At 50.3% G+C, this 19008-nt stretch overlaps 1 protein-coding gene across 1 annotated transcript in view; it reads right to left on the reverse strand.

Moving 5' to 3' along the window:
* Positions 1-2467: 2467 nt before the first annotated feature.
* Adgrg5 (adhesion G protein-coupled receptor G5) overlaps positions 2468-19008 on the reverse strand; it is a 21834-nt gene continuing 5293 nt past the window's right edge. The window contains exons 2-12 of the mRNA XM_008834887.3: positions 13121-13222; positions 12977-13052; positions 12500-12662; positions 11904-12023; positions 11191-11307; positions 9772-9924; positions 8974-9095; positions 8413-8681; positions 7611-7728; positions 3997-4274; positions 2468-3740 (exon numbers count right to left, since the gene is read on the reverse strand). Of these exons, the coding sequence (XP_008833109.1) occupies positions 3640-3740; positions 3997-4274; positions 7611-7728; positions 8413-8681; positions 8974-9095; positions 9772-9924; positions 11191-11307; positions 11904-12023; positions 12500-12662; positions 12977-13052; positions 13121-13184 (1581 nt within the window). The 5' untranslated portion in view covers positions 13185-13222 and the 3' untranslated portion in view covers positions 2468-3639. The remainder of the gene's footprint in view (positions 3741-3996; positions 4275-7610; positions 7729-8412; positions 8682-8973; positions 9096-9771; positions 9925-11190; positions 11308-11903; positions 12024-12499; positions 12663-12976; positions 13053-13120; positions 13223-19008) is intronic.

A 19008-nucleotide genomic window follows, 5' to 3' on the forward strand; every position in this document is an offset into this window, starting at 1 on the left:
GAACTTAATCTCAGAGGAGACCCACCGGCCCATTCTCCCTACCCCCAGCTGTCCAAAGCTCACCATCACCACACGGAAGCACTGCTTTAAGACTCTAGGCTTGGGGCTAGCCCTCCACCCCTGGAATGGCCAGGTCAGCTCACTGACCTTTTCCTACACTCCAAACCCAACACCCATGGATTTATTTTCCAGCACCCCTCTTCTGAAACCAGGGTTGCAGCACCCCCCACCCCTTGCCTTCCTTCATTTTTCTTCACAGTACATGTCACCAACTGTCATATTTTACTTCCATTTGTTAAACTGATTCTTGTAGGACACCCACACACACTAGACTTCGACAAGTTGTTCATTTATATATCCTTAGTATCTAGTGCAATGCCCGAAATACAAGTGCTTAGCAATTATGTGGTGGATGAATGAGCAAACGAGACACAACACCTGTCTCCAAAATGTTCTCCATCTGGCAGCAAAGCCAGACAGGAACAGTTGTAAGCGGAGAAATAACTTCCGCCATGGGGGAAGGGAGTGGAGAGAAAGTTCCCCCAGATTGGAGGGCCAGGACTGTTCTGTCCAGGCTGGAGGCTGCAGGGGATATGCAAAGCCCAGATGCTAAGGGTATGTTGCCATCATTCCACAAGTGAAAGGCATCAGGGAGAACATTTCCGAAAAAGAACAGCCCAAAGATGAGAAAGACAAAATACAGGGAAGTGAAAGTCGTTACGTGCGGCAAGAAACGGGAAAAAGGAACTGGGCTGGGGAGGGGGTCACAGGCCAGACCCTGGGCTCCCAAGCTCCACTGGGAGTTTGGCAGTGCAGAAGAGGAGGGTACCGAATGGTTTCAGCAGTGGAGGGCTTGATCAGGCTGCAAATTAGGGGATTCCTTCTAGCTTCTGGGGAGGCAGAGAGGCCCGTGAGGAGGCCCTGTCCAGGTGGAGGATGGTTCTGAGCCAGTGGTGATGGTGGAGTAGGGCAGACCTCTTGGAGTTTCTGCTGGTGGCCACAGCTGGCAACAGAAAAAACACACTGTATGCACTAGTGGCAGAGGACTGCTCAGTAGGCATCCATTGAGTTGATTTGAAAAATGAAGAGCCTGCGAACTCCTGAGCCAATATTTTTTAATTAGGGTTGAATTTAGCAAAAATAAAAATAGATATATGGGACATGCTACTGAATTTGAATTTCAGATAAACTAGCAACTTTTTGGTGTCAGTATGCCTCCAAATGCAGGCTTCTTTTGCATTATCTGGAATACTCTTTTCAACAACCCCCATCACATCATACACACTTGATAAAATAACAGCACCCAAACAACATGGGGGACTCCTGACCCTACACCCACTGTCAAGCCCTTCACCAAGAGCCCTGCCCCCCACAGTCAGCAGCATCCCCAGACTCCATCTCTGACGCTTTTGCCAGTCTGGAAGCCCCAGAACCCCTCTGGGCTAGCCTGAACCTACAGGAGTCCTAGGACACAGATAGAGCTGGCCTGGAAGCCCACTCCTCCCTATGCAGGTTCCTGTTCCCATACCCATTGGGGTATTTACAGGAAGTGATACCCCCAGAACCCATACCCCAATAGGGTTCAGAGCCACAGGCTCAGGGCTGTTTCCCGGAACATGCAAGCCCATTACGTGTGACTATGGCCACATCCTTTTTCAGGTGGCTTTGGGTTTGCTGGTTCTGAGAGGCCAGACTCTGTGCTGGAGCAAGGCCCTGCTTCACAGGACTGCAGACAAGTGAACTTGAGTCATCTCCCATGACTCTGCTGTCCAAATTCCCATGATCCCTCAGCACTCTCGTTACCATGAAAACCCAGACCAAGGATCTCCATGCTGGAATAACCTGGGGGCTCTGATGGAGACTCTCATCAACCTGAGGGAGGTAGGCAGGAGATGCCCTACCTGGAGCCAGAATGGGAACGAGGCCTTCTCTGTGGGGCAACAGAGAAGTTTCATGGACAATGTGTTAAACGAACCACTGGAGGAAGGAGGAACCCCCCTGATAAAAGTGGGGGAGGCCACAAAACAGGAATGGAGGGATATACCTAAGGAGCTGTGGGGTGGAATGGCCTTGAGCCTGAGGTCTGGACAGCTTGCCTCAGACTCAACTGATACTGTTAATAATAACAAGAGCTAGGGAGACAAGCTTAGTGGGTAAAAGCACTTTTACACAAGCATGAGGACCTGAGTTCAATCCCAGCACCCATGTAAAAAGCCAGGCATGGTCATGCACTAGTAACCCCAGCACTGGGGGTGGGGTGCGGGTAAGAGGTTTGATGGACTAGGGGGGGTACCAGAGGTCTGGAGTTATTGGCCACCAGCCTAGCTCAGGTTCAGTCCCAAGAGAATAAGCAGAGAGTGATGGAGCAAAACTCCCAGTGTCTTCTGACCTCTGTACATATGTACACTTACAGAATAAATATACACACAAAAAAAAAAAAACTACAAGAAAATCCAATGATAGCAGTAATCATTTAGTAAAGACTCACTGTGCTGAGACTTAAATGAAGTCTTTTACTGAATCTTCAAAAGCTACTACTATTGTCCCTGTTGTAGAAAATAAGGCACAGAAAGGTTGAATGACTTGTCCACAGACACACAGCTAGCAAGTGGCAGAGTTGGTGTCTAGACTCAGAGCCTGTACCAGCCAGTGAGGAGCTATAGAAATCCAGAAACCCCCAGGCAGGCCAAGTAACCCCTGGGAGGACAGGGATCCAGCTCCAATTCCCTCACTGATGGCTGGCACAGGTCCTGAGTCTGTGCTGGCCAGCTGGTCTAATGCCTGGGCACAAGCCCTCAAGAGTGACCTTGGTCAGCTGTACAGGGAGAGAGACAATAAATATGTGAATGGCTCATGCTTCCTGCCAGTTGCTCCACAGGGATAGTCCTGGAGGTCCCAGCCACTCCAGCTAGTGCACAGGTTCTCAGACAGGTGACTTGTCTTGGCGCACAGGCCAACAGCACCGCCTGGTGTCCAACCAGGGGAAAGCACTGGCTTAATGAACACTGTCGCCCACTTGGTCTGACAGGCCGGGCAACGTGGATTCTCTCCACTTGTGTGCAGAAAGTTTGTGGACTGTGAACACACACCCTCACGTCCAGCAGGAGAATTAAATCCTATACAATGGTCTAAGACCTGAGTCCTTCAGGTCCAGCTCCCTCAGCTTCAGGGAAAAAAAAACAGAGGCCCTGGCTTTGGCTGCTGGTTTACGAGGCCTGTGGGGATTTGGGGAGCACTGATAGGGGAGGACTGAATTTCCCAATCTTTGGGAAGAGGGCTCAGAGTTGGAATCACCATCATTTGGGGTTGGTTAAGGAAAACTGGCCCCAGGCATAGGCCACAGGTTGGTGAGAGCTGACGCTGGGTGGGTCTCTGTAAGTGTTGAGCAAGGCAGGCCAGGTGCAGTCCATTCCTCACCAGGAAGAAAGTAGAACATGGCATTCTGACTCCCAGGCCTGTGCCCTGTCCACAGGGTGTCCATCAGGGCTGCCTCCAGGTTACAGAGGGTTTGGAACACAGAGCCATGCCCTGCCTTCTGTACCAGGGTAATTCACAGAGGTGGAAAAGGCCCCCCCAGGAGGGCCTAGGTCTTGGGCTAACAGCAGTCAGAGAGTCTGGGGCTGCAGGCCAGGTAGCAGGTTAGTGCATAGTCTGGGAGGAGCTGGCTGCCTCCATCTCTGCCTCAGCCTCAGCCTTTGAGCGACACCTCTGGAAGCAGAACCACAGGAAAAGGAAGAAACCTGCAAGACAAGGCTGGTCGGTGGGGTAGAACCGGAACCCAGGACCCCCCTCCCCCACTATTGGGGGATAGAGGAATAAACTCAGAGGCCAGCTTCATTCATGTTGGAGGCAGATAAGGCCCTCCTCTGACAGATGTGGCCCCACAGCAGCTTAAGTGGAACTGTGTACTCAGCCCACTTACCCCTTAACCTAGAGCCCCCTAGTGACTAGTATCCTCCCAACATCTGCCACCCTGTGGGCCCCCTCAGCCCCTACCGTAGAATGAGTTGAAGATGGTGAAGAGGAAGAGCTGGGGCACCAGGAAGACACCAAAGGAGAAGAAGGCCAAAGCCCAGGTGGTGCCCAGCAGTATGGTGAGACCCAGCACCGTGACAGTGTTCCAGCAGGCCCAGGGATTCAGCACCTTGTCTCGAGCCCACAGCCTCAGCAAGATCCGCAGCGCCCAGGCCAGCACCACCAGGTTGAACAGCGATGTGAGGCCACCATAGCCCATGACCAGAACATGGTGTACCACCGGGCTGCACACCCAGCATCTGCAGGAGGTAGGAAGGTTATCATATAGCAATTTCCTCTGAGATAAGACATTACATATTGAAGGGAATCTCTTTGAGACATGAGATGTTAAAAGGGAGGTAAACAACAGGATTCTCTAAGGAGAAGTAAGAACATTGCACCCTGCAGGGAAGTTCCTTAAGCTCAGGAAGCAAACAACTTAATAGCTTCAGGAAGTCCACTGATACTCCAGACCAACTGGGCTATTTGGAAAGTCAGAGACCAGCCAAACTGCTTGCGAGAGGCTCAGATCAACTGAGCTACTTAGAAAACACTTGCGGGGGCGGGGGGGCCACTGGAGAGATGGCTCAGCGGTTAAGAACACTGGCTGTTCTTGCAGAAGACACAGGTTCAAATCCCAGCACCCACATGGCAGCTAACAACTGTCTATCATAAAATAAAATAAAAATAATAATTAAAAAAACACTTGCCAGGTATAATGGCACATGCCTTTAATCCCAGCACTCGTGAGGCAGAGGCAGGCAGCACTCTGTGAGTTCAAAGCCAGCCTGGTCTACAGGGAGAGTTCAGCCAGCTGGGACCCTGTCTCCAAAAAAAAAAAAAAAAAAAACCCACTCCAACCTGTTGAGCGGCCTACAGGTTGTGCAGTGGGCTCCAAGTTTCCTGCTTTCCTGAGCTGAGTTGTCACCTGTACTGGATGGGCTTTGATGACGCAGCTGTTTGTGAGTCATTTCTACTCCTATAAGTAATCCCTCACCATACTCTGGTAAGCAACATCAATAAAACTCATTGGTTTACCAAGTTGGACTTTGATGGTATTCTTCCTTTGATTTGTCATCAGTTTCCTTATCTGGGGTGAGTAGACATGCCCTAACACACAACAGAACTCTGTTCTATTCTAGTCCAGCTCCCTATCAGGCCACCACAATAGGATCATCTGCCACCTCCCACCCCTTTGTGAAGTGCCTCCCTGCCTTTCTGCAAGTGCTTCATTCTAGCTTGACCCAGCTGAAACCCTTCCCCTCCTTCCTGTGCCCAAGACAAGCCCCGGGTACACCAGGCTGAGTACACTCAGTGCCCTCGGGGGTCTCCCTGCCACTGCTTGCTCCCCAGCTTGTCCCATTCAGAGTGCCCCCCCAGACCATGGGGTGACAGTTCACATGCTGCTTCAGGAGAGACATGCTAGCCTGTCTAGGTGGGGAGGCTTCTGAGGAGGGGTGTTCGGTGGCACAAAGGTAGAAATAAGGCGATAATAATAGTGGAGTAGGGTGGAAAGGGCCTGGCCAGTTATCCATGAGGACACAGTTAAAAGAACTGCAAAAAGGTTGCTGAGCAACAGCAAGCATTCACTGCTGCTGCTTCTGACTGCAAACACAATGTGACCTACCTCTAGCTCCTGCCACCTTGACTTCCCCACTATGATGGACTGTACCCTGGAACTGTGAATCAAAATAAACCCCTTGCTCTATTTAAGTTGCTTTCATCAGAACATTTTATCACAGCAACAGAAAAATAACTAAGACAGATGATAAATGGAACAAAAGATAGAAAGATGGGTGCTTGATAAATCAACGGCAGGTAGATAAATAGATGATAGAGTTTTTTTTAATGTGGAAGATAAAAGTCACAGAAGCAGCATAATAGTCTCCTGAGGAGCAGAGGAAGGTGATGGGAAGGCAGGGACACTCGTTCCATGACAGAGGTCCCCATTTGTACCCTGCTGTGCTCCTGTCCTGTGGACCTGTCCCTTAAGCTCTTCTGTTCACATCACATATGAATATGATATGATGAGAGACATCTCTGAAGAGGGCTGTCACACCTCAGAGATACCAATAACACTAATGCCATCCCCCCCACCCCGGCTCCCCTCCAAGCCCTCAGTGACAACTAGGATTGGGGGTGAGCAATGCTGGAGGACTGCTCTCCTGGCTCTGCACTAACAGCATGGTTCCTGGACAAGTTCTTGAGTGGTGTGTGCCTCAGTTGCCCTACCATGACATACAATAGCAGTGGAGCTGAGTCTCCCTGTGAGCACTAAACAGATTCATTCACCAGGCCTGCCCCAAGAGGCCTCAGGCATTCTAAGTTGCCATCACCAGGGCGGGCCACGGTGGCTGGACTGCCAGCTCCCTGGATGGCTCCACTAGGATCTCTTTTAAAAAGGTGGGGCACTGGAGAGATGGCTCAGTGGTTGAAAGCACAGACTGTTCTTGCAGATGACTGGGGTTGAGTTTCCAGCACCTACAGAGCATCTAACAACTGTCTCTAACTCCAGTTCCAGGGGATCCGACACCCTCTTCTGGCCTCCACAGGCATCACATACATACATACATACATACATACATACATACATACATGCAAAACACTCATGCACATAAAATTTTTAAATTTTAAGTAATTAGTATTATTGTGTATGATGTATGTGAGTGCAGGTATGGGCAGGACAGCACACATCTGTGTGCAGGTCAAAGAATAACTTCTGTAAATTTTTTGGGGGGAAGACAGGGCCTTCCTATAACCCCTCAAACTAACTATGTAGACAGGCTGGCTTCAGTCTCACAGAGAACCACCTGCCTCTGCCTCCCCAGTGTTGGGATTAAAGAAGTCCACCACCACACCTGGCTTAAAGGACAGTTTTTGAAAGTTAGTCGTCTCCTTCCACCATGGGTTCCAGGGATCAAATGCAGGTCATTCAGCTTGTGCAGCACGGGCTTTTACACACTGAGCCATCTCACTGGCCCTCCACAGGGGTCTCTTATATTATATTCTACTCAACTATGGAAGTGTTTCATAATAATAAGCTTAATATCCTTGGGTGCAGGAGGCCACAGCAGAGTCTGTCCCCACCTCTGCCTGCTGCCTCCCCCAAGCCCTGCACAGGCTGAGCCCGTCCCCCAGAGTGTTCCCCTCTCCCAGACCGCACCCCAACAGCACAGGGTCCTGGTAATGTCTTCAGTCCAGTACAAGGCAGAAGGAGCTAAGCCAGAGCCAGCTAGCTAAGCAAGGTGGCCTGAAGGCAGAGCAGTCAGGTGCCAGCTAGCTAGGCAGCTCTAGGGGCTACATTGGGCCAGACCACACAAATGTGTGACCATGTGACTATACGGCCAAGTGTTGGTAGGAGGCCAAAGGCCCTACTGCCCAGTCCAGAAGGCTGAGCAGAAACTGGAGACCACCCCATGGCTTCCTAGTTGGTCAGCACAGAGCACAGACCTACCCCTGAAGAGGTCTTTGGGGATATGGAAGGAGTGGGCAGAGCCCCTGGTATCTCCCCATCCTAAACCACAGCCCCCTCCCCTCCTTTGTCCCTTAGCGGGTACCTCATGATAGAGAACTCAGGCTTGTAACTAGGAACTCACATGGACATGTTCTGAGCACTTGTGCTGTTTTCCTGGTTCTCGGAGAAGGAGGTCACATAAGGTCCATACACTGAGCTCCTGACCACCAGGAGAAGCAACACCAGGAGGCCTGGGAACCCTGAGGGGTAAGACAAAGTTCAGGAGGCCCTGAGAGGAGCTGGTCCTGGTCTCCGGGGCAGCTGACAGAGCAGGGAACACAGACTACACTGAGAAGCAGCCCGCATTGGCTCCAGCTTCAGAGCTGGGGACCTGGCACTCTTGGACAGTTAGTGAGGTTCCAAGGCAGAATGGGGGCAGCAGCAGTGGTCACCTGCGACTGGGGACCTGGCACTCTTGGAGAAGGCTCTTCCAAGATGCAGTTAGTGAGGTTCCAAGGCAGAATGGGGGCAGCAGCAGTGGTCACCTGCGAGGTGGTGGCAGGAGCTAATAAGAGATGGGACTGGGGAGTTGTGAGAAAATAGAAACAATAAAGAGGGAATTAAAATGGTGATGGAGGCATCTGTGATGGTGCTGATGTGGTGAAGAAGTGGATAGGATGTAGGTGGGGTGCAGCAATGATGAGGAAGATGATGAGGATGATGGAGATGGGTTGTGGAAAGGAAAGCAGTGGTGATGGAACTATTGATAGAGGCATGGTAGAGCTGGACATGGTGGACAACTTAGTAACGTAGAAGGTAGTGACGGAGTGTTGACAGGCATGCTAGCTCATGGGCATGAAGTGACCTTCTGATGAAGGAGGGGAAGAAAGGACATAGGGACAACACCCTGCATAGTGGAGACTCTGGAGGCAAGTGCTCCTTACCCCAGCCCAGCACACAAAGCTTGAGCAAGTATCGGCGAATATAAACATTGTAGACACGCCCCAGAAGAAGGTAGAGGTTGAAGCCTTCGATGGCCATCCAGGTGAAGCAACTAAGCAGTGCGTAGTGTAGGGTGGCAGCCAGTGCCATACAAGCTGATCTGGGTATGGTGGGCATGGCCATTGCAGAACTCAGGAGAAAGGTGCTGTTCAGGAGCAACACAGAGGCGTGCAGATTCATGTGGATGCGTGTGATGGAGTCACTCTGCTTCCTATGAGTGGGATATAACCCAGACAGTGCTAAACCCTGGGCTCACAAATCCACAGTGATGCTGAGGCTGATGGAGAGAGACCCACAGTGATACCGAGGCTGATGGGGAGGGACCCACAGTGATGCAGAGGCTGATAGAGAAAGACCCAACAGCTGCCACGCTTCTAGGCTGGCTTATGCCCTGTGGCCCCACCCTCCACATAACCCCACCTGCCCAGGGAAGCCAATGGAAAAGAGGAAGGACAGGAAGCAGTGGTAGGGTGGGTAGGCTGGACACTGAAGCAGGGGATTACCTGGAGTGGACATGCAGCAGAATCGTGAGCAGTGAGGCCATAATGGAGACACTGCAACCCACAATGGAGATGTACTTAAGAGGCACCTGAAGTTCGGGAGGCACTGGGTCTTGGGACAGTTGCTACAGGGGCAAAGCAGGCCAGAGGCCCAAGGCATGGAAATATTCATCTGTCCCTGGCATCTGCCAGAGGGCACCCCCAGACCTCAGCTCTAAGTCCCTTCCTCCAAAGCCCAGCCCAGTCCTGGCTTGAATGAGGCCACCCAAAACTCCTATTGGCCTTCCCCTATTAAAACGCTCCTCCCCACTTCATGCACACAGGTGGAGGTGGGGGCACTACTTCTCCATCTGTGTGGACAGATACACTAGGCCTGGGCTGTCAGAGACCTTCCTCTTCTTGCTTATAATGATTGGTTCAAGGGACTAGATTCTCATTCAATCCCAAAAGTGAGGCCAGGTAACAGAGGTGCTCATCCCACTGGTCTGAAAGTCAGTAGAACATGAGTCTGAAGTTGCTGGGACATAGCTGAGGGCCAAGCCATCATGGGGCAAGCATAATTGAGGGACAGAGAGTCCTGTCTTAGTGTGACTTAGCTCCTGGGTCAAGCCATGCCTGAAGCCTAACCCAGCCTGTTTAAGGAATGCAAGTCCCCAAAATTTATCTGTGTATGCATGACTTAAGCCCACTAGAGTTGGTTTCTCTACCCTTTATGCTGTCTGCAGCCTTGCTCCTGTACCACACATCACATCACGGCCCCTGTAGCTCTGACCCTCCCACTCAGGGAGGATGCCCACATACCATGAGGACAGCAAAGTAGGTGAGGTGGTTGCAGTGGCAGAGCACCTGTGAGGACGAGGGCTGCTCTGTGTGACAGCCCTCAGGGCTCCAGGCCCCCCAGCGGCCCTTGCTGGCTCCCTCCTTCCAGAAGACACAGGTCACTGTGTAGCCCTCCTGAGAGGAGATGTGAAGAATCAGTCCGGAGATACAGAATGGGGTCACATGTCAGTGTCTCAGGTCCTGGGGACCAAGAGAGACTCAAGTGCACCCTTGTCAACACTTTCTGGGTGCTGGTTGGGCTGTGATAATCCCAGATGCCAACCCCATTTCCACCACAGTTCTCAGTGTCCTGGGCAAGTGACCAAGCTTCTCTGGGCCTCAGTTTATTCATCTGAAAAAATGGACCATGCATATGCAAGTCATAAAGTTTGTGGAGACATGAAAGGCAATTCAGCATGCTAGTGGCCAGTGCTGGCCCTTTGCATGGCACGTCCTCTATAACCCATTGTCCCCTGCCACCTCCTCCCAGACCCAGACCCAGTGTTGGAAACCCACTTGCAGCTGAGCCCCACAATGGGACATAGGGTGTGACATAGGCATGCAATGTGAAACCACAGAGGAAGGAAAGAGGGAAGACAGGCTTTAGAGGACATGTGGACTGAATGAAAGTGGAACAGGGCATTCATTCCAGAGGGAGGAGCAACTGCGAAACTCAGAGGGGAAGGAAAGGCTGGTGTGAAGTTGAGAGGACAGCAGGCCATCCTGCCAAGGCTGGAAGCAGATGGAGCAGATGGTGCCATCTGGGCATCAGGGGGATGCAGGGATGCTGGGGACCCAACAGTATCAGGTCTTTGGCCCACCGTGTGGCCTTCTCTGTTCCAGCATCAGCACCGGCACTACCCTAAACCACATGACCCAGCCTGGCAAATCCAGGCAGCCCATCCTCTTGGACACAGCCTGGCTGACAGACAAACATGTGAGGCAGCCAAACCTTTAAGATCTTAAGGCCTTGATTTACACTGGTAGGGCAGAGCCTTCCGGGAGGAGAAAGAGACCTGGTATTTCAGCGTCCATCTTACCACAGAAAGGAAAGCCACAGCAGGAAACCATTGCCAAGAATGAAGAGGCACTGAACCCTGACAGTATTAGATCCACACCTGGATCCAGCCATACCTGAAAGTGGAGCAAACCTGGGCATTCCATTGATGGAACCAGTAAGTTACCGTTAGTGCTTAAGCTAGCTTGAGCTGGTTTTCTCTTGCTAGCAAATGAAAAGAATAATGATGAATGCCACGAGTGAAAACTTCTTTCTTGTTTGCAGGAATTTGCAAAGAATGATGGATTTTAAATTGTTTCCCAGATGGTACCACAAGTTTGATCAAACCAGTGCTGAATAGGAAAGCCTCGGTGTGATGGGGGTGGAAGCAGGCCCAACAGTACCAGGCTTTGGTTGTGCCAGAAGCTAATGTTGACAGGCTCCTGGAGGTTGTGTACCAGCCTGTGATCCAGCTGGGCTCCCAGGACATAGTTATTGAGCAGGGAAGAGTTGCTGCCATCCTGGAAAGACAGTGGAAGGAGGGCTAAGTAGAGATCAAGTGATACGCTGAATGAGACCCGGCTCTCATTGCAGCCCTTCCTCTCCATGTGCCTTCTGTCTGACTCCCACCTCAGGACAGACAAGGACACATTAGATTCTTGGGTCTCATTTGCAGACTGCAATCCTACCTCCCTTCAAAGATGACTGTAAGTGATCTTGACTTGACCAGATCACCAATCAACTAGGAGACAAGACTCTGGCAGGCCTGTGAGGGATTATCTAGATTAGGTTAGCCTCTAGGTATGCCTGTGAGGGATTATCTAATTAGGCTGGACCCTGGGCATGCCGGGGAGCTTCTGCCACCACGACTCCCTGGCCATGATGAACTGTGTCCTCAAACTGTGACCTAGAATAAACCCTTCCTTAAATTGCTTTTGTCCCATCCTAAAACTGGTAGGAAAACTGAGGTTCAGAGAGGCAATGGTTGGCTCGGATTGTACAGTGAGCTGACCCACTTGGTGCTGGTCCCCACTCAGAAGCCAGGAAGTGACATGGATGCCCACAGTGCCCCCAGGGAAGGCCTGGCAGCCATTCTCCTTGGCCACACTCTGCTGACCTGGAAAAGGTTTGCGGTGAAGAAGTAGATGCAGATGAGCCGAAGCTCTGTAGGCTGGGAGGTCTCACAGGCACCCCGGGTCAGCTCGGCGGGAAACTGCATGCCATGTGGGGCCCAAGCCTGTGGACGGCAGTGGACCGGCTGAATCTGGCATCCAGGGCTGAAGATCCAGCCCCAACATCTTTGTGCTCCCTCTCTCCATGAAACACTCCCAGCCTCACCCTGAGCCTCCACCTGCAGAGCCCTCGGGTGGCACCTCCTCCGAGACCCTGGCTGTCCATCCCCACCCACCTGCACCCCTGAGAATAGAGACACCCAGCACCTGGTGCCCCACACTGGCCAGACATCCAGCCCCTCACACCAAGGTCCTAAAAGGGTGCAAGTGTCCCTGCCACCAGCCCCAGGGACCTGCCTTCCACCCACCTCCAGGCAAAATCAGGAGGAAGACCCTGATCGTGAGGGGCCACAAAGCATCCCCTTTCTGTTCTTCACACAGTAAAGCAGAGATGACTCCCAGCTAGTCAGGGGGCTGGGGCAGCAGGCTGAGGAAGGTTCCGACTTTAAGCCCCTACATCGCTCCCCTGCTTGCCTCTGACCTGGGGGACAGGCTCCAGGGTGGCACTGGTCAGAGAGAAGCCGGGGAAGTTGCAACCCAACTTGAAGACCAGAGATTGGATGAAGTTCGTCTGCAAGGTCAAGTTGTGGCCATTGAAGGTGGAGTTAAGCAGCATCTGCTCCAGGCGCCGGATGTACCTGGGGCTAGGTAAGGGAGAGGAGCTGGAGACAGGCTGGGGGTGGGGGTCTCCTACCCTCATCCTGCTTCCACCCTCCATACCTCTGCTCCCTTCACATAACTTCCCTCCTCTATGGTGTATCTAAGAGCCCCCGCCTAGGAAATTCAGGGACCCACTTGGTTCGTGACACCCCTGTTGTCAAGGGTTCCCATTCTAGACAGCTCCAGGAGGGCAGTGAAGGCCTGTCCTGCACCTCACAGAGCACTGCCAGGCACTCAGCGGGTACCCGGTCACTGCCTGCGGAAGACAGGCACAGCTGAGGGGGTACACCTGACTCACCCGATGGAGGAAGACAAGCTCCGGCTCAGAGGCTTCTCCATCAACATCATCAAGCGCCGGAGATCTGTTTTCACCTCTGTGGGCAGTGGGACTCGGTCATCAGCCAACTTCTCTGTGCCCCTCACCCCTAGAGAGCCCTGGTACCTGCAGTGGTGCTCTGAGATGCCAGAAGGCACAGACAGAAGAAAAAAGTCCTGCATTGATCCATGTCCTGAGCTGGTGTCCTCCAGGTACTGGCCTCCTGCCCTGGGAGAGGTGATGCCATGTCATTACTATGAGCCTTCCAGACACCTGTGTGTCCCCCAGGGCAGGACCTGCAGCTTTTATTCTGTTTTTTTTTTAAATATATTTTATTATTTTTGTTTTATGTGTATGAATATATTGCCTGCATGCATGTAAGTACACCCATGTCATGCAATGCTCACAGAGGTCAAAAGAGGGCATTAGATTCCCTGGAACTGGAGTTATAGACAGTTGTTAGCCGCTATGTGGGTGCTGGGAATCAAGACTGGGTCTTCTGCAAGAACAGTCAGTGTTCTGAATCTCCAGCCCCTGCTTTTATTTTTTGAGACTGGGTCATCTGTAGCCCCTATGCTGAGTCAGATGCTGGATCAGACTTGCTAAGCAGCTGAACTTGAACTTCTGATCCTCCTGCCTCTTCAGCCCAAATGCTAGGATTGTAGTCACTTACCACCACACCCAGCAGTGCTGAGGATAGAACCCAGGGCCTTGTGCATGCTAGTCAAGCACTCTATCGACTGAGCTACATCTCTAACCCCAGGACCTGCAGGGTCTTATTGGGTCCTCCCACCCGGGCATTTCACAGGAAACTGAGGCTTGGAGTTTTCCTTAGCTTGAAGGCAGCTGAAGCCAGGTATCCCTGATCCCAGAATGTTTGACCACTGAGTAATAGTTGTCATTAGCTAGCTACTTAGCCTGAGACATACATACATATCCAGAGAAAATGAGAGCTCTGGGGAGGGGATTCCCCAGGGCCCCAGTCTCACTGGGTAGGGAGAACTGCTAAGAGCAAGCAGGTGTACCCTGGCCAGCCTGTCATTCACTCTGAGATGGTTTGAGGTTCCATCCCCAGTACCACAAAAAAAAAGAATAAATAAATGAATAAAATTCTTCTTAAATATAGCAAGTTTATCTCTGCCCCCAAAACGCCACTAAAAGGAGATTGGATGAAAAAGAAAAACACAAAGCCACAAGGCAGAACAGCGGGAAAGACAACAGCTGGAGTCAAGCAGGCAGCCATCTGGTAATAAACCTGTCAGACCACAAAACGTGGAACCCAAGCACTTGCAGTGGGGAGAGGCAGGGGGCATGGAGGGTGTGGGGACAAAAGACAAGCTGGCTTCATGACCTTAGAAGAACTCTAGAATGGAAGGCATCAGGACCCTGCAGGGGCAGATGGAGGATAAGACTCGGTAGCAAAGATCTCCACATACAAGAGTGAGGACCAGGGCTTGGATCCCCAGAGCCCAGGCAAAGGCTTGATGGGCATGGGGCCACCTGTACAGGCAATGCCCAGAGCAAGCTGGCTAGCAAGACTAGCCATATCTCGAGCTCTGGGTTTGATTGAGAAGTCCTGCCTCAGTAAGTAAGGTGGAAGGTGATCAAGGATGATTCCTGACATGGTCCTCAGACCTCCACATGCATGCATGCATGCATGCACACACGTACACACACACACACACACACACACACACACACACACACAAAATGGAGAAAAAACAAAAACAGAGACTTGACTGCCTGTCAAGTTACAGTGTCCGGCTTAGTCCCTGTTGAGGTTCAGATAACCCCGCCCCCTCACCAACAGGGCCTCACAAGCCCCTGAAAAAAGGGAACTGAGTCATAAGCACTCTGGTCTTTGAAGTCAAGAGAAGCAGACTTTTCTCCACTGTTTGACCAACACAGCAGGCTTCCCCTTTCATCTGCAAAGAGGGCAGGTTTTAACAGTCCAGCTCTCCCACTTCCCCCGCACACCCAACTTTAAAAAATACATCTTCCCACCTTCTGCGAGAAGCAGAAGCCTCCCCCCTCAAAAAAACCCCAGCTCATGACCCGGGGCAGACATTTTCCCTGCCCAGAAGGGAATCTGTCCCATGTGTTCCTTTGCTAATAAACTGTATTCCAATGGAGTTTTATCTGTGTCCTGGTGCTTTCTCCTGATCAACCCTATTCGTCATACTGCTACTTTATCAGTCCCCACCTAGAGAGCCCAGCAGCCTTCCTCACCTCCTGCCATCCCTACCCTCTTCCAACAGGAAGCTCATTTCCCCAAGAGGATGCGTCAGGGAGAGTCACAAAGGGAGGAGGTGTTTGCTACAGACAACTGAGCTATGTCCCTTCTTACCTCCTTCCCACTCAGCTTCCAGGCCTCTGCCCAAACCAAGGGAAAATTCTCTAGAAAAACTGGTTCTTTCTGGTCGTGGTGATGTACACCATAATCCCAGCACATGAGAAGTAGAGGCAGGAGGATCTCAAAGTCATCCTTAACTACACAATGAATTCAAGGTCAGCTACATGAGACCCTGTCTGAAAAAAGCATGGGATAAAGAGAGACAGAGGAGAGAGGGAGACAGAGAGGGAAAGAGAAGGGAAGAGAGAGGGAGAGAGAGAAAATATGAATGAGGGTAAAGAGGGAAGAGAAAAAAACTAAAAGCTGATAGTGCACATGGGGATATATGTGTGGGTGCATGTATGTACCTATGTGTGTGGAAGCTAGCAGTCACCTTCAGTGTTTTTCCTCAGGAACTATCCACCATGTTTTTTGAGACAAGGTCTCTCACTGAGACCTAGTACTTGTCAGTTGTGCTAGGCTGACCAGCAAGCCCCAGGGATCCTCCCATCTCCACCTTCCCACTGGGATTACTGGCATGCCATCACACCCAACTTTTTACATAGGTGCTGGCAACTGAACTCAGGCACTCAGGTACTCAAGTTTGCATGGCAGGCACTTTACCAACTAAGCTAGCTCCCCACCCTAATAGTTGATCTTGATTTGACACTGACAGGATTTAGAATCCCCTGGGAGACATATCTCTAGATGTAGCTGTTCCAAAGAGGTTCAACTGAGGAGGAAAGAACCATCCTGAATGTAGGCAGCAGGAACCCATGAGCTGGGCTCCTGGACTGACTAAAAAAGGGTAAAAGTTAAAAGTGAGCTGAACATGAGAATTCATCACTGTGGATGCAAAGTGACCAGCTGCCTCATGCTCCTGCCACCAGGATGGACTGTACCCATAAGTCATGAGCCAATATAAGCTTCTCTTTCCTTAAGTTGCTTTTGTCAATTGTTTTGTCACACGTGAGAAAAGTGACTGACCTACATGGCAAAGCCAAAGCATCACACTGATTTCCAGGCTTGCTGAGAAGTTATGCTGATCAACACCATGGATTCCTAGGGTGCAGATAGGACATTCAGATGAGGCAGCAGAAATGAGAGCCTGGAATTAGCCCGAGGGGTTCACTAACAGTGTTAATTATGAGCCAGGTCCAAGCGAATCTCTGTAAGGTTGAGGCCAGCTTGGTCGACATAGCAAGTGCCAGGCCAGCTGTGGCTACAGGGAGACTCTGTTTTAAGATCACACCCTATAAATTTTTTTTGATCAACTGATTTTCTATAAAAACACAAAAATAATTCAGTGGAAGTATAGTATTCAGTAATGGCTCTGAAACAACTGGTTAGTGGATGCCAGAATAAAAAAGAATTTGGAATTTAGCTCAAAATGGTCCATAGGTCAATACATCAGAACTTAAACTAAGCCACGTGTGGCGGCACAGGCCTTTAATCTAAGCACTTGGGAGTCAGAGACAGTGGATCTCTGTGAGTCTGAGACTGATCTTGTCTACAGTCTAGTTCCACTAGTTCCAGGACAGCCAGTGAGACCCTGTCTCAAATAAAATAAAATAAATAAATAAAATAAAATAAAATAAAAATAAAAAGGGCTGTGGCTATAGCTCAGTAGTATATCACTTGCATAGCATATGTGAGGCCTTCCTAGATTCAATCCTCAGTATCAAATCATAGTAATAAACAATAATAAAAAGAAACGGGGCTAGAGAGATGGCTCCACAGTTAAGAGTGGTGTTCTGCAGATCCCAGCACTTACATAACAAGCTGCCATTCCCCCACAAACACCTGTAACACCTGCACCAAGATGGGCAGAGATAGAAGGATTATTGTGGCTTGCTGGCTTCCAACCAAGAAGCCTATGAGCCCCAGGTTCAAGAGACCATACCGTGGAGGAGCAGGTGGGGAGTGATGGAGGAAGACACCCTACACCCTCATCGCGCCTCCACATATAGTGTGCATACACTCACACAGACACACACAAATTTTTTTTTATTTTATGTGTATGAGTGTCTTGCCTGCATGTATGTGAGTGCACCCGTGTCGTGCAATGCCACAGAGGTCAGAAGAAGGCTTCAGATTCCCCTGGGATTGGAATTAAGGACTGTGTGTAGCCGCCTGTGGGTGCTGGGAATGGAACCCGGGTCCTCTGCAAGAGCAGTTAGTGCTCTTAACCGCTGAGCCATCTCTCCAGCCCCCACAAATAAATATTTTTAAATCTTTTCTAATAAAAGGAAACTTGGTTCAACAAGATGGCTCAGTGTTAGATAAAGGTGTGTGCCATCAAGCCTGACAACCTGAGTTTGATCCCCAGGATCCACAAGGTGGAAAGAGAATCATCTCCTTCTGACCTTCACACGTGTGCTGTGGCAGGAACACTGGCACATGCTCATGCATCCATGAATACACAACACACACAATAAATAAATGTAACAAAAAATTTTAAGGAAACTTGAAAATATCAATAGAATAATAACTCAGTAAGATAGAAGGTAGCCTGATCTAAATGGCAAGTTGCAGGCTGAGCTACACAGTGAAACCGTCTCAAAAAACAATTTTTCCAAGCCAGGCATGGTGGCGCACACCTTTAATCCCAGAACTTGGGAGGCAGAAGTAGGTGGATCTTTGTGAGTTCAAGGCCAGCCTGGTCTACATAGTGAGTTCCAGGACAGCTGGGGCTACAGGGAGACCCTGTCTCAAAAAAGCAAAAGAAAAAAAAAAGCATTTTTTCCTTTTTGGCCCCCTGGAGAATAGTTTGGCAATTTTATATAAAATTAAACCTATGGAGCTGGAGAGATGGCTCAGCAGTTAAAAGCACTGGCTGCTCTTGCAGAGGACCTGAGCTCAGTTCACAGCACCCACAAAGCAGCTAACAACCAGTTCCAGGGATACAGCACCCTCTTCTGACCTCTGTGGGCACGCACTGCACAACACAGGTGCACTTAACATATATGCAATACACACATACTCATAAAATAAAAATATAGATTCAAAACTATAGCGGGGCATGGTGGCACGAGCCTTTAGTCCCAGAACTCAGGAGGCAGAGGCAGGCAGATCTCTATGAGATCCAGAACAGCCTGGTCTATACAGCAAGTGCCAGGCCAGCTGGGGCTATAGGGAGACCCTGTCTCAAAAAAAAATTGAACATGTAGCTCAGTGGTAGAGCACTTGTCTAGTATGTAGAAAGTCTTGGGTTATATCCCAGCATCGCAAATAATAACTAACTAAAACTAAATATGCATCTACCATGTGACCCCACAGTGGACCCCTTGAGTGTTTATCTGAGAAATAAAAACTCATGTTCACACAAAAATCCGAATACGAACATTGGTAGCAGCTTTATTAATAACAGTCCCAAGCTGGAAGGGCCAATGGCCCAGTGATAAGGGCACATGCCACAAGAACCTGATGACCTGAGTTCAATTGCAGAAACTCATTTAAAAGATAAATAGGAGGGCTAGAGAGATGGCTCAGTGGTTAAGAATACTGACTGTTCTTGCAGAAGACCTGGGTTTGAATCCCAGCCCCACATGGCAGCTAACAACTGTCTGTAACTCCAGTTCCAGGAGATCTGACAGCCTCTTCTGTCTTCCACGGGCATTGCATGATACACGTGCACTTACCTACATGCAGGCAATACACACATATACATAAAATAAAAATT

Source organism: Nannospalax galili, unplaced genomic scaffold (assembly GCF_000622305.1).
Source record: "Nannospalax galili isolate Female #2095 unplaced genomic scaffold, S.galili_v1.0 scaffold957, whole genome shotgun sequence".
Lineage (NCBI taxonomy): Eukaryota > Metazoa > Chordata > Mammalia > Rodentia > Spalacidae > Nannospalax > Nannospalax galili.